Raw genomic sequence first — 12887 nt, 5'->3', positions numbered from 1 at the left:
TAAACAGGCCATTCTTGATTCTTATCAAAGCGAAATATTTTGCTATACAATGAATCCTTTAATGATTCAGCCAAGAGAATATAAACTCTCTTGACCATGCTGGTATTTTCAAGATTACTGGATATTAGCCTCGTTCTTTTTCTACTTTTTTATGGACCGTGACCTCGTCTCCGTCCATAAAAACGCAAAAAAAAAAAAAAAAAAACTCAGCCAATATAAAGCCATTTTGACCTCACGCTCAGTCAATAACGCCTATGAATATATTTTATGCAGACCCGTACAAATCTGGTAAGGGAAGACCGTACAAAGAATGCCCCTCTGAGCCCAGAATATGTCTAACGTATAAGTCGGTGGACTTCTTTTTCCTTGTAATTCGGTTCATCAAGTGTTAACTTCAGCACTGAAGACAGAAGTATTTCGTCAAAATCTGTTACACTGAAGAGTCTGAGCCAATGATATAGAGAGGGCTATTAGTCAACGTTCTCGTTGCTTTTGCGTCCGTCAATTTGATGCCAAAAGCACATCAGTATCAGTATAAGGTTTTGTAGCCAATGCTTCTCAACCTACCTCTTTAACAAATAAAAAGACGCTGATTAATATCAGTGAGCCTGCAATATTCCATAAATATTGGACAGAGGATTCTTTAGCGCAACAGCTGTCACTTTAACATTTCAATGTTAGCGCAGTTAAACGATTGCATAGGAGGCTTATTACATTTAGGACCGAACGTTATTACATTTAGGACTTTATTACATTTAGGACCAAATGTTATTACATTTAGGACTTTATTACATTTAGGACAGTTATTACATTTAGGACTTCAACATACGTACTCTTTCGACAGAGATGTCCAAACGTAAATTCGCCGTTTGAGTTGGCGGTTTTGATAAGCCTCTTTTCGATCCCCGAAAAGGCCTTTGGTTCAAAAAGTCACAACACACTAGGTTTCCATGCAAAGATCGTTACATTTATTTCAACACTACAAAGGAATTCGTAAGAAATAACATCTCAATATTTTACATTTTTAGCTTACTTTAGATCTACATTTCGGGTTACCTAACTAGAATTATCAGCCAAGATCAAGTGCTTTAAGCAACGTAAACCGAAAAAGATATAAAAAAACAAAAATTTGGTTCGCTATCCAGACCTCGCGGGCTCACGGTTGTGGCACCAGTTCAGGCTTTCTTCTCCTGGTCGATAGCTAAGTCAAACACAAAGAAAATGAATTGTTAGTAACATCAGTATACAGTCTCCTTTATACATTTCCTTTGGTACTGACCATGAGCAGATGAGAATTAGTGAAACAATCATAGCTTCTAAGGTTGGCGATCATATCCTTTACTCACGGGATATTAATGAATGATTCGACAGTATTACTGTGAGGAAAAATGAAATGCTGGTCACTCTGAGGGTTTAAGTGCTGTTTGAGCTTCTCAGGTGGTCTTAGTCAATATGTAACGCTACTTCCCAAAATAGATTGTGTTACATGGGAATTGTTACATGACGAGATAGACACAGATAGACACAAGCTTAACCTCGCTTCCAGGGACTTCACGAACCACGCAATTAATAATTATTTTTAATTTTTACTTTTCTCTTAAGAGCGGTACAGATAGCAGACCTTTATTCATCGAGCTCTCTCGTTACGGAATGCCAAGGCAGTGAAATTTTATCTCTTGAGTGGCTTTCATTGTAATCTTTAGTGTTGGGGAGGGTTAATAAAATTTCAATTCTTTCGTGTTCAGTGAAGAATGTTCGGATTAAAATTGACGCTCATGACTCCTTCCTTCTTCACTTCCAGAGGTTTGTATGCAGGACGATCAATCGGAGAGAGGAGGGGAGGGGGATATTTTTAGCCTGAAATAAGCAGTGATACATCATTACTTAATACGAGAGATTTAAACTCTCCGCTCTTAAGGGGAATCAGTCGTCGCTGGCAGATCATAAAGGGGGACTACAGAAATTAGCGGCTAATTCGGAGAGATCATTAGAATACTACAGAGCCATAGGTGGATCAGGTAATCAGGTAACTTTTATTGTGACACAAACAAAATTCTCCGACTTTCCCCACCATATTAGGCGATAAATGTCTTGACTGCCTAAACATGATCTCGTTTCAGCGGTAAAACAAATAGCCTTTTAACCCTCTTTTCCATGAATAAACCTTGTTTGTATAGAAACAGACAGAAAAAGCAAATTAGCGGTCTACTGGCTCCGGGCGGTTTCCATGTATTTCCGCCTTCGATGAATCTTTTTTACAGAATTTTCAAAAAATTGACTTAATTAGTTTGCAACGTTATTTACGAATTTCTTTCCTTATAAACGGCTAAGATCAAACCATCATGACTTCAAGTAAATCAAATTAGTGGATGTGAGCTTGACTCAGAAGATTGAAAATGAAACCCATTTTGTTTTGTTAACGGGGCATGAATTGATTTATTCGCCTGACTACTTCCAGCGCTGACAAACTTGCGACGTTGCACACTTTGTTGGTTTACTTCAAGATCGCAAAAAGCTTCTGTGCGTGTAAAACGAAAAAAAAAAATTCATCTCTTACTTTCCTTGGTCGGAAGAGTATTCTTCTCTGTAGTCTCAGTCTTCTTTAGTTTTGAAGCATCAAACTTACTGATATCATCGAACACAGCATCTTTGTCTGCCATCCTGGGGAAAAAATATCACACGGAACTCGTATTTAGCTGCCTGGAAGTCAAACATTCCGCGAAATAATTATTTTATCCACAACTTCAACAGACAAGTTCAAACACACTTAAGTTCAAACGGAGAGGTTTTTACCTTTTAAGATCTCAGTTTCGATCGCTTGGGTTATGAAACAGTTCTCGCTCTTCTGATCGAAAGGGAACAGGCCACTTCACGTTAACACGCCTGATGGAATATGCAGTATTAATGCATCAAACTAAATCAAACACTAGCCAATGAGAGAACGTTTTTAATGAGGCGTATTTGTCATTCCGCTAAGATTAAAGGCTCAACTTGAAAAACAAATTTAGCAATGTCTGAGTGTATTGATATAATCGAATCACTACCGGAAGCCTTAAAAAATGCTTTGCTAATATTTGAAACCAACCTAACGACTTCCCTCAGTATTTGGTTTCATCCATTTATGAATTAACAAAAAAAAATTCAAAGGGCATGGGGTTATTAAATGATGGAAAGTTATTGACATACATTTATAATCGTGCTAATAAAACAATAGAGTTCGTGTTTCGCGAAATATGTTTTGGTCCCGACTCAGAGTGTTAAAATTTGCGCCCAAGAGTATAAACTGTATTAATATCATCATCACTTTGGAGGGCTTTAAGAAAATATGAACAAAACAAAATGACAAGAAAACAGTCTGAACCATTACGCGAGCGTGCGAGCGGGCTAAAATATATCTCAGCCCGCCAATTTGTTTTTTTTTTTTAGCCCGTAAAATGTACTACAATGCCTGACAAAGTGATAAGAATTATATGTGACGACCTAAGTACGAAGAAGTAAGTTGGTGCCCATAACCCTAGCCTACAGACAGCAATCATGTAAATCACCTAACGCCCACTGTTAAATCCCTCAAATTAACGCATCAGTTAAACAGTATATCTAGAGTAATAATGTTGTGCCTCAGAAGGAATCCAACACACAATAAGTTAATTTGATGTGCCACTGAAACAATATTGATTTATCATTTACCTACCACAAAAGCGGTGCGGCCTTTGATTTCAAAACAGACGTCAACATTTCGACGAGACGATAAGAATCGAAAGAAATCACTCGTTGATTTCTTATGCATAACCTTTATTAAACAGTAATCTATTGATTAATATTCAACTTAACAATTAATAAATATTAACCGCCGAGACGTCCTCAGTGAATTTAAATTTTGTTGATAGCTAAGATAATCAATAGCGGACTGCACTCCCGGCGACGGCAAAACTGTCTTTTGTGTTGTAATAGGTTAGAATATTTTGATTACGCTGGAAATATTTTATAACTCGCATTGAATGCAAAACAAAAGAAAAAGGCAGATTTCAGTTTTATAATTTAGTTAACAATCTTAAATGACACAAAATAATGGCTTCGAAAACGAAGAAAAACACATTAACAACACACTCAAATAAAAGCAGAACAGGAGAAAAACAACAACAACAGATACTATATTAAGGACCTCAAGCGGTCAGGACGGCAACGTCAAGGAAGGCTTCGATTAAAAAACGAATTTCTGCCTTTACTTAGAATTTAAAAAATGGCTGCATGTGTTTACCGTCCCTAACTTCCCCACACCTCAACTTCCGCATGACGTATAAAAGAAGCGCTGAGTTCCAAATGGAAATTAAAATAATTTGCCGTCGCGGTTTCGGTCCGTAGACGACGCAAATTGTGATTTCACGTTGTTGTTTTACATAGGACGGCTAAGAAACGTACACAGTTTTAAAACGCACGAGCGGAGCTATTTTTCTGCCAATTAGATCTTTTGTTTTTCCATGTTCTCGTTGCCGTCACCGTCGTGGTTTGCTTAAGATCCCTGTCACATTTAGGACAGCAACGAGGATATGACGAAACAAACTATTTACAACTTTTAGCCGAAACCAACATTTGCGTGGTCTGCGAACGGAAACCATGACGGCGAATTGTTTAAGTTTCTATTTTGAACTCAACGCTGCTTACATACGTTAGCTGAACTTGAGGTGCGGCGTCGTAAGAGACGATAAACACATCGAGCCATTTGGTCAACGCTATCGCTCCATTTCAATTTTGGAAGCCCAAGTGAAAGCCACTGCGGCCTTTTGTTCGCTTTGAAACATCCAAGCAAAGAAATTTTTTTCCATAGTGGTCCCGCTTTATTTAAACTTGAAAATAAAACGAAATACACTGGTATCTTCAACAACTCACTCATTATTAAAAATCTGAATAACATCTAAAGTTTACTACTCCTCGCACCGATACAAAATATTTCAAAATCAGAGCACTCCTCTTTTGTCAACTCGTCTCAAGTTGGAATAAACATTTTTATAATACCTAGCTCAAAGAACAGCCTTCCAAATTGACGATTAATCATTTCATCTTTCATGCAAAACTTCAAAATTGAATTATAAATAGTAGTCAGACATCTACACGTATTTCTGAACTATGAAACTGTGCCGTCTGAAATATGGCTTATTTTTTTCAAGTACCTACATAAAAGATTTTGCAAAGATCAATGCTAGCATTCAATTTCTTTAAGGCAGTCCGTTTTGTTAAAGAAAGTAGAAAAGTATTGTATTGAAATATTTTTCCCTCGTTAAGTTTCGGTGTTTTGACACATTTGCCTGTCATTGTCTGAAATGTCGATATTGCAAACTGACATTCAGCTCATTCAGTATAAAACAACTCAGAAGAAAAAACTGGAATAACTCCACTGGACAGAGAACCTGAAAATGGAAGTGGACAGTTCTTCGATCATTAGTAAAAAAATATTCACAAGTGCTAAATAACTCCAATCAGAAAGAACAAATGAATAAATAAATGTATCTTTGTTTATCAAGCTTACCAATACTAAGATTACCACAACCACCAGCGCAATTTTTACGGTGGTTGCAAATGTAACGCACTTTGACAACAAACAATCAACCTTCAAGTCCTTGTCCTGGCATTTTAAACCAAACTCTCCATGCAAAAGACCTGCAGCAAACGATGAGGCTGCCAAACGCGACTCAAAAACATCTGCGCTTAGCCTCCCTAATATTTTGTCCTTAACATAAAAAACGAAACAAAAAAGCAATCTAACAGAAAAAGAATATTTGGCGTTAATACGACCGAAACTTTTACATATCTATCGAATTAGACTTGATAAATAACGTAATTTTAACTGGTAACACGGCTAATCTACTCTTCGTCACCAAGGTATGACGAACTCTCCTGCATTCCTGCAAAAAGTCTATCAGCCAGCAGCGACAAAAACGCGTCCATTGGATCCATGGCCCCCCGCTGCGCCCACTTTGGGATGGTCAACTGCGCATGCGAGAAACCAAGCTTCTGTAAAACCCAGTCAATGTTGACGGGATCCATGTTCTTTCCTGCCCAGGATAAGAAGCGAACACGAGGTTCTAGCTTCCAGTACTTGCTCCGGAACTGACGAATTCGTTTGGCTTCCGATTTGGGAGCTTTCTCTCGGTCTTCTTTTTCAGCCATGCGCTCTCTGCGCACGCGCGAGGGAGGTGACATCCCGCGGGGAATTGAACCTGGTGGAAGAGAAGAACAAACGTCAACGACATTCTGTTAGAAAAGGTGGATAATAATTTATTAATAATAATAATTTATTTACTTATATAGCGCCCTTTAACATTTATGGGATGATCAAAGGCGCTTTACAATCCAAGAAAACTAATATTACAATAGATAATTACAATAAAAATGCTATTTACAATAGATAATTACAATAACAATACAAAAAATAAAATAATGATAGTAAATGAATACATAATGAAAGAATGAATGAACAAAAAGTAGATAAGATACAAAATACCGATAAGATTGTAATGCGAATCTAAAACGCTTGCTTAAAAAGATAGGTCTTAAGAGATTTCTTAAATAGCGCTAGCGAATCAATCGTGCGGATGTGCGCAGGCAAGCTGTTCCACAGCGCAGGCGCAGAGGCATGAAACGAGCGGGCACCTAAAGTTGTGCGCATAACCCCTTTTGGGCGTTCTAAAAATATTGTATCATTATTGCGTAATGAATACCTAGACGATGATCTGATACAGATCAGATTACTTAAATAACTAGGAGCCATGCCATGAATCGCCTTAAAAGTAATCATCAAGATCTTAAATTGAATACGATAATTTACTGGCAGCCAATGAAGGTTGTAAAGTACCGGTTTAATATGATCGCATTTCATTGTGTCCGTTATAAGCCTGGCTGCCATATTCTGTATGCGTTGCAATTTCGATAGTTGGTACTTGGGTAACCCATATAATATACTATTGCAATAATCCAGCCTTGAAGTTACGTCAGCATGGACCAATGATTGTCTGCATTCCTTAGATAAGTATTTCGATACACGCCGAATGTTATGAATGTGGTAGAAGGAGGTCTTGCATATCTGGCTAATATGGCTGTTCATCTCGAGAGATTCGTCTAACATAACGCCGAGGTTCCTGACACTTGAAGAACGATCAATCTTCTGGTTGCCAACTTCTATGCTAAAAGAGCGAAGTTTGCTTAACTGCTGACGAGTTCCGATAGCAAGGAACTCAGTCTTCGTGTCGTTCAATAGCAGCCGCCCATCAATCATCCACTTGGATTAAGGCTGTGATTTCAAATCTTTTGTGTAACTAATTATCTTAGGACCACTGAGCAGATATGTTACGCAGTACCATTTAAAATGCCATGCAAGGTGCATAATACAATTTTTACGAGAGACTAGTGGGTAATCATTAACATTAAAGGTTCCGGGAAGCGTTTTCATGTTGCCCTGTTTATCGTGCTGGATAAGATGGTTCAGATCAACGTCATTTTCCGAGAAATATCGCACTTTCTCACCCCCTCAACCCAACATTGACCCTACTTGTTATCAGTTTACTGCTTTTGAAAGCCTCCAGGAACAACTTTTACGAGTTACTGGTTGCCCTCAATTTTGCACAACTTTGATATATGCACCTTTCCACATGAGTTCAGTAAATCTTACACACTTTTTTTTACGCACCTGAAGTCGTGGTCTCGTTTTCTTTAATATACGTCTGTACCACGTCATGTAAGAAGAACAAAAGACCTACATCTATTGTTACGCAAAGCCCATCATCAAAGGTTGATGTAAGGCTTGTCTCCACCACGTGCGGACTGGCTGGTGTCACAGCCATGGGTATGACCACCGGTGCGCTAGTAACGCAACACCAACATTGGTTAAATTCAAAAGGAAGATTAACGAGCAATCTGAGCAACTGTCCACCTACCCCTCCCTTAACCCCACATTAACCCTGACTTGTTATCTGTTGTTGGGCTAGGGGAGGGGTAGGCGCACAATTGCTTAGATACAAACACTGATCCAGTATCTTCATCGTGAGTGAAAAGCTTAAGATTCAAAAACAAATTTTGAAGGACGAAAATTGTTCCCTCTCATTTCTCACCATTTTTGTTTACGGACCCACTTGGAGGCGATCGACGTCATCGGCATGTCGTGTTCAGATCTAAATTCCATCTCAAACTTTGGAATAGCGAATATCGCCTCCGTCTCGTGTTCGTATCGGAAACCGATACTTGCTCGTCGTTCTTTCGAGGCAACTTTACCAGATGCTGTCATGGACTCTGAGCGTTCTCGAGGCTTATCAAAACTGCTGGGGGTGGTGTTATCAGACGGGCTTATGTCCCCCCCGGTTGCACAAACATAGTTGAGCCAATCCTGGACAGTGCTTCCCATAGATGGGGGGTTCCTCCTACCACGAGCAACTTTTTGGACGATTCCCACGTGCGCTGTGAAAAAAAGGTGATTCACTTCTAATTTGTCGCTACTAAACCTTTTACGGCTTGACAATGATGGGTAACATTAACTAAAAGAAAACTTTCGCGGAGTGGTTCCCTTCCACAGAAGCAAGTTTTTAAAGATTTCCTTGTGATATAGACTTGACTCAGTTCTTGAAAAGTTCACTTTTTCACCCCAAATAATTCCGTCCTTACCTGAAGAAGGTGAGAGTTTTCCACTGAGAGAGTCTTCTGCACCATGCCCCAATTTGAGTGACAGATCCTGCACGGCTTTCACGCGCCTAACTTGACAGCTTTTCTCTATTGTGCACACCTTGCTTGTAAACGTCATATATGGTCTCTGAAGCGTGAACAATACCCAAGACTGGGAGCGAAAGTTCACCCCGTGAAAGCATGCCAAAGAGACAGCCTTGCCGTGTAAAGTCAAGCTCCCTCCAAGCAACACACCTCTCTCTGGTAGGGGACTACTGAGCATGCTCAGTTTAAGGCCTCTGACCGCGTTCAGCACTTTTCCCCAATGTTGATATTTCAGACCTGTCAATACGAGATATGCGTCAGTCTTCCTTTCGTGAAATTAATTTTCTTTAATACTCGCGGTGAGTACAGATCACAAACTCAAAGGTGAAGTAAACATCAACAGGAGAAGCGGAGCCCATATAACAACACAAATGCAAGACTCCTTGGAGTCTTTTCTCACTATTTTCTAGTATATTTCATAGCCTATATAGTAGTTAGGAGCACTTTGTGTCTCCTAAATGGAAATTCCGATCGTCTCTTTAGAAAGGATGGCATGACACTGATATGAGTCTTTCCTACTCCTCATACATTCTAATAACTAACTGAGAAAAAAAATAGGTATTTTCACAGCGGAACTAAATATAACTATTTCGCTACAACAGGGGCTTCGTAACACAAAAAACACTACCAACCATCTTTATTTTCTTCTTTGACTTGAGATCCCGTGGAGACTGGCGTAGACAGTGACGACATCACATCCCCCGTGATGAGAGGTATGTGAGGACGAAGAGAGGACAATGCGCGGATGCTGTTTCGGTGTTGCTGGGCAACGAATTCCTGAATCTTGGCGACCATCTTGACTATGTCGGGTGTAGTGGAACGACAAATCATTATCTTGAAATCATTCCACGCCAAGTCCCCATGCATGTAGATTTTGGCGTTCACTGGTTCACGTTCCTGTTCGAATAGAGAGTCTGGAAAACAAGCAAAACTTACATTTCATCATAACATAACTGAAAGTTGTTTCCTTGTCTTCACTTGCGAGAGAAAACTACCTTCATAGGAACTTCTTTCTCTAAACATCAACAACCAATATCTGGATGGCACGGGTTCGAATTCCGTCGAAGCCTGAATTTTTCAAGTCAATCTACGAGGACCATCTCTCTTCTTAATTATCATCCGCAGGTCAAAGGAAATTTCTTTCACAAAAAAATTGTGAACAATGCTATTAAGGAATACTCTCACTCAGCCAACCACACCATGCCATTGGATTTTAAGAGAAACGATTCCCACCCTTAACTTGTTAATTCAATTTTTTTTTTGGGGGGGGGGGGGGGGGGAAGAAGGGATACCCAGTATCATTCGGTCAGTTCTTCGTTCCACGTGAACATAACAACACGAAGAAAACTCAGCTCCAATTCTTTAAGCCATTCAACTAGGCTGATCCACAGAAACTAGTTTGTGAACGTAGCTCTCTGAGGCTTGTTTGATTGGCTGCTACTCCCTGTGAGGGGTTTTCTTTCACAAGTAACAACCTACTCACCGGTGGAAGGGCTCTTTGTCTCCTGTAGCGTCCATTCATCACGCAGGTCAGTCTTGAACGCGGAGAGGTTTCCCATAAGTATACATGTTCCCATGTAGTCAATACGAGCCTCAGTGTACCGTAGACCCAAGTGAATAAGATGCTGTGGGTTACAGCCTCGCTCTTCGTTGACTTGGGCTAAATACAAAAAAGATAATTAATCTGCCAGCACTCTATGAAATTTTAAGATAACTCTGAAGTTTTTCACCGATATAACAGGCGCTCTGATTGGATAAATGGTGGAGCTTTATTCTCCTTTATAACATAGAGGACATGATCACTAAATCCTGATTGGTGGAGTCAGAGAGTGTCTTTCATTTATTTTGGTAATTTCCCGGCAAAATTGCTTGAAATCTAAACTTTGTCTGAAGTACTGTAATTTCATCGATGGCTAAATTCTTTTTTCAACACGGCTGGTTTCATTGCTTTGACGTGTTTTACAAAAATAAAATTTCACCCAGCTGATTCGTGCGTTTTACAGTTAATTGACGCCAACTGAACACTGAGATAGCTTCCAACGAAATAGTGCAAAAGCGTGCCTTTTTCACCTTCTTAGGTTTTGATAACTTTTTTCCCCTTATAACATAAACAGGTCATCGCATGTTTTCTTGAAAATCAAGGATTACTATTACTTGTGTTTTCCTTGTTTGGAAACCTTTATCGATTGGTCGATGGCATTACTTTGGTTTTGGTCGATGGCATTACTTTGGTTTTGGTCTATTGACACGTAATTGAAGACTTCTCTAAATAGCAAACCTGACTGCTATTCTTTTTAAAGTACGTAACCTGTAATTACCAACGTCGTCGACATGCGTGACAACAGCAGAGTGTTCATCAAAAAAGGCCTCTTTGCGCGCCCTCTATAACGGAGTCGAATGTGTGTTTTTCCTACCTCGAATTTTGAGCTCTTGTATTTCAACATGTCCGCCGACAATACCACTCCGTGCCTCATACACTGCCTGGCGAACACTCACAGATCCCTTCAGCTCACGGCGACCCATATTGGTGAGAGTGATGTGACACTGAGAACGAAGGTCACTTGTACTCCATCTTAGAAAAATAATAAAATGAAAGGAAAGGAGAAATCCATAGGGTTACAATGAGTGGTAAAACTCTTAGCACACTCCAATACTTTTGGATTCTTTTTTTTTTTTTTAATCTCTCCTTTACCTCCCCCTCTCCCACATTTTAACATTACCTGGTGCTAGTCTTGGTGTTAAACGATGGTAACCACCTGGCAAAATTGTTTAGGAGAAGAGGGGTGACTTTTAAGAAACTAGATATGTTTATCATGTTGAGTGGAGGGTTGTGGAGCCCCCACTGAGGGATGCATGCCAACTACTTTTGCCAACCACTGAATATGTGTTTTGAGCTGCTCACGACCGAAATCAACATTGCATCAAGCTGATTGAAAGAAATGTTCAGGCTTTGTTTCAAAAGTTTCGAATTACTTCTGCAAGTAAATAGTTTTGAACCAAGGAATACAAGAGGCTCTCAAAACTAAAGACGTTTAACAGCCGTTTGCTCTCTCCCTGCGAGGGCACCGAATGTTTCCATCTGTATGTGACCCTTAGAGTTGGTCCACTTTTGATCGTTTACTCTTCGATCACGGGTGACAAGAAAAGACGCGAAGAGAAGTGGGAAAGTTAACATGTTCTTACAGTGTTTGTCCCATCACGCTGCCCATATTTGTTGACATGTCCAACCTAGAAAGATTAACAGCCACGACAACCACTGTCTCCCATTTGGACCGAGTCCCTGCGAGGCTGGACGAAGATGAATGGCTCAGAGGACCATCAACTTCAGTTTCTGATGAACTTTCGATGACTTTCAGTCCACGGCGCTCAGGCAGGTTGGTTTTCATCCCAGCTGAAACAAGGTGTGTGATAGATACTGATTAGATTGTGCAATTTGGATAATTTACAAACCAGAAAAATTACACTCGCGAAGAATTTTATTAGTTCATCGTTTCCCACCTGAGGTTGAAGGCCGTTTTCTGTTTGGAGGCGAGGTTACAGAGGGGCTCAGTAATCCGCTCCTATTTCCGCTAATTGTCATTGACCGCAAGAGACCAGGAGAACTAGGAAGTAAACCGAAGAAAGAACTGCCAGACGACGCCATTTTCCAATGACCTGTAAAAAAACAAACAAACAAAAGCAACAACAAAAGGTTAAAGGATTTAGTGAAAGCGGTGACTTTGTCCATGGTAGTAATGGTCAACAGTGGGTTGGTGAGGTCTGCTATAGTCAGCATTGGTGGACCATGAGTTAAGTTATGGTGGATAAGGAGGTCCGTTAAGGAAAACTGGTCAGACGTTGCAAATGAGTTGGTTAGCAGAGGAGGATAGGAGGATGAAGTGGTCTTTAGTGGAAGACGAATACGCCGAATTGGTCAGAAGTGGAGTATCAAGAGACCAGTATTCGAGGATTACAAGTTAGAAGTAAAGAATCATGAAGAGATAATTAATAGAGGCAGATTACGCCAACAGCAGAAATGAGGTGATCTGTTGAGGTCGTAGTAGCGAACAAGACTGTCGGAACTCGAAAGTTTGGAGGGTGTGAATTTTTTTCTTGGATTAGCGCTTGTGACGTAACAAAAAACATCCTTCTTTATG

At 39.9% G+C, this 12887-nt stretch overlaps 1 protein-coding gene and 1 long non-coding RNA gene across 3 annotated transcripts in view; both read right to left on the bottom strand.

Annotated features, from left to right (window-relative positions):
- Positions 1-945: 945 nt before the first annotated feature.
- On the bottom strand, positions 946-3751 carry LOC149035200 (uncharacterized). Of its 2 annotated transcripts, none has more exons than XR_016182475.1 (4): positions 3692-3751; positions 2794-2883; positions 2558-2661; positions 946-1201 (listed from the first exon to the last, which is right to left on the bottom strand). It is a non-coding gene; the product is annotated as an uncharacterized LOC149035200 (long non-coding RNA). The 2 variants fall into 2 exon arrangements; XR_016182476.1 differs by having other exon boundaries at positions 3688-3705.
- Positions 3752-4812: 1061 nt separating this feature from the next.
- Positions 4813-12887, bottom strand: part of LOC113680961 (bridge-like lipid transfer protein family member 1) — a 47940-nt gene continuing 39865 nt past the window's right edge. Inside the window, exons 55-63 of the mRNA XM_089192096.1 lie at positions 12250-12405; positions 11935-12142; positions 11166-11323; positions 10235-10411; positions 9384-9665; positions 8650-8988; positions 8103-8445; positions 7682-7854; positions 4813-6215 (exon numbers count right to left, since the gene is read on the bottom strand). Of these exons, the coding sequence (XP_089048222.1) occupies positions 5860-6215; positions 7682-7854; positions 8103-8445; positions 8650-8988; positions 9384-9665; positions 10235-10411; positions 11166-11323; positions 11935-12142; positions 12250-12405 (2192 nt within the window). The 3' untranslated portion in view covers positions 4813-5859. The remainder of the gene's footprint in view (positions 6216-7681; positions 7855-8102; positions 8446-8649; positions 8989-9383; positions 9666-10234; positions 10412-11165; positions 11324-11934; positions 12143-12249; positions 12406-12887) is intronic.

The sequence above is a fragment of the Pocillopora damicornis genome, chromosome 13 (assembly GCF_964200805.1).
Source record: "Pocillopora damicornis chromosome 13, jaPocDami1.2, whole genome shotgun sequence".
Taxonomy (NCBI): Eukaryota; Metazoa; Cnidaria; class Anthozoa; order Scleractinia; family Pocilloporidae; genus Pocillopora; species Pocillopora damicornis.
The sequence above is the reverse complement of the archived record's forward strand: the minus strand, read 5'-3'. Positions and strand labels throughout refer to the sequence as shown.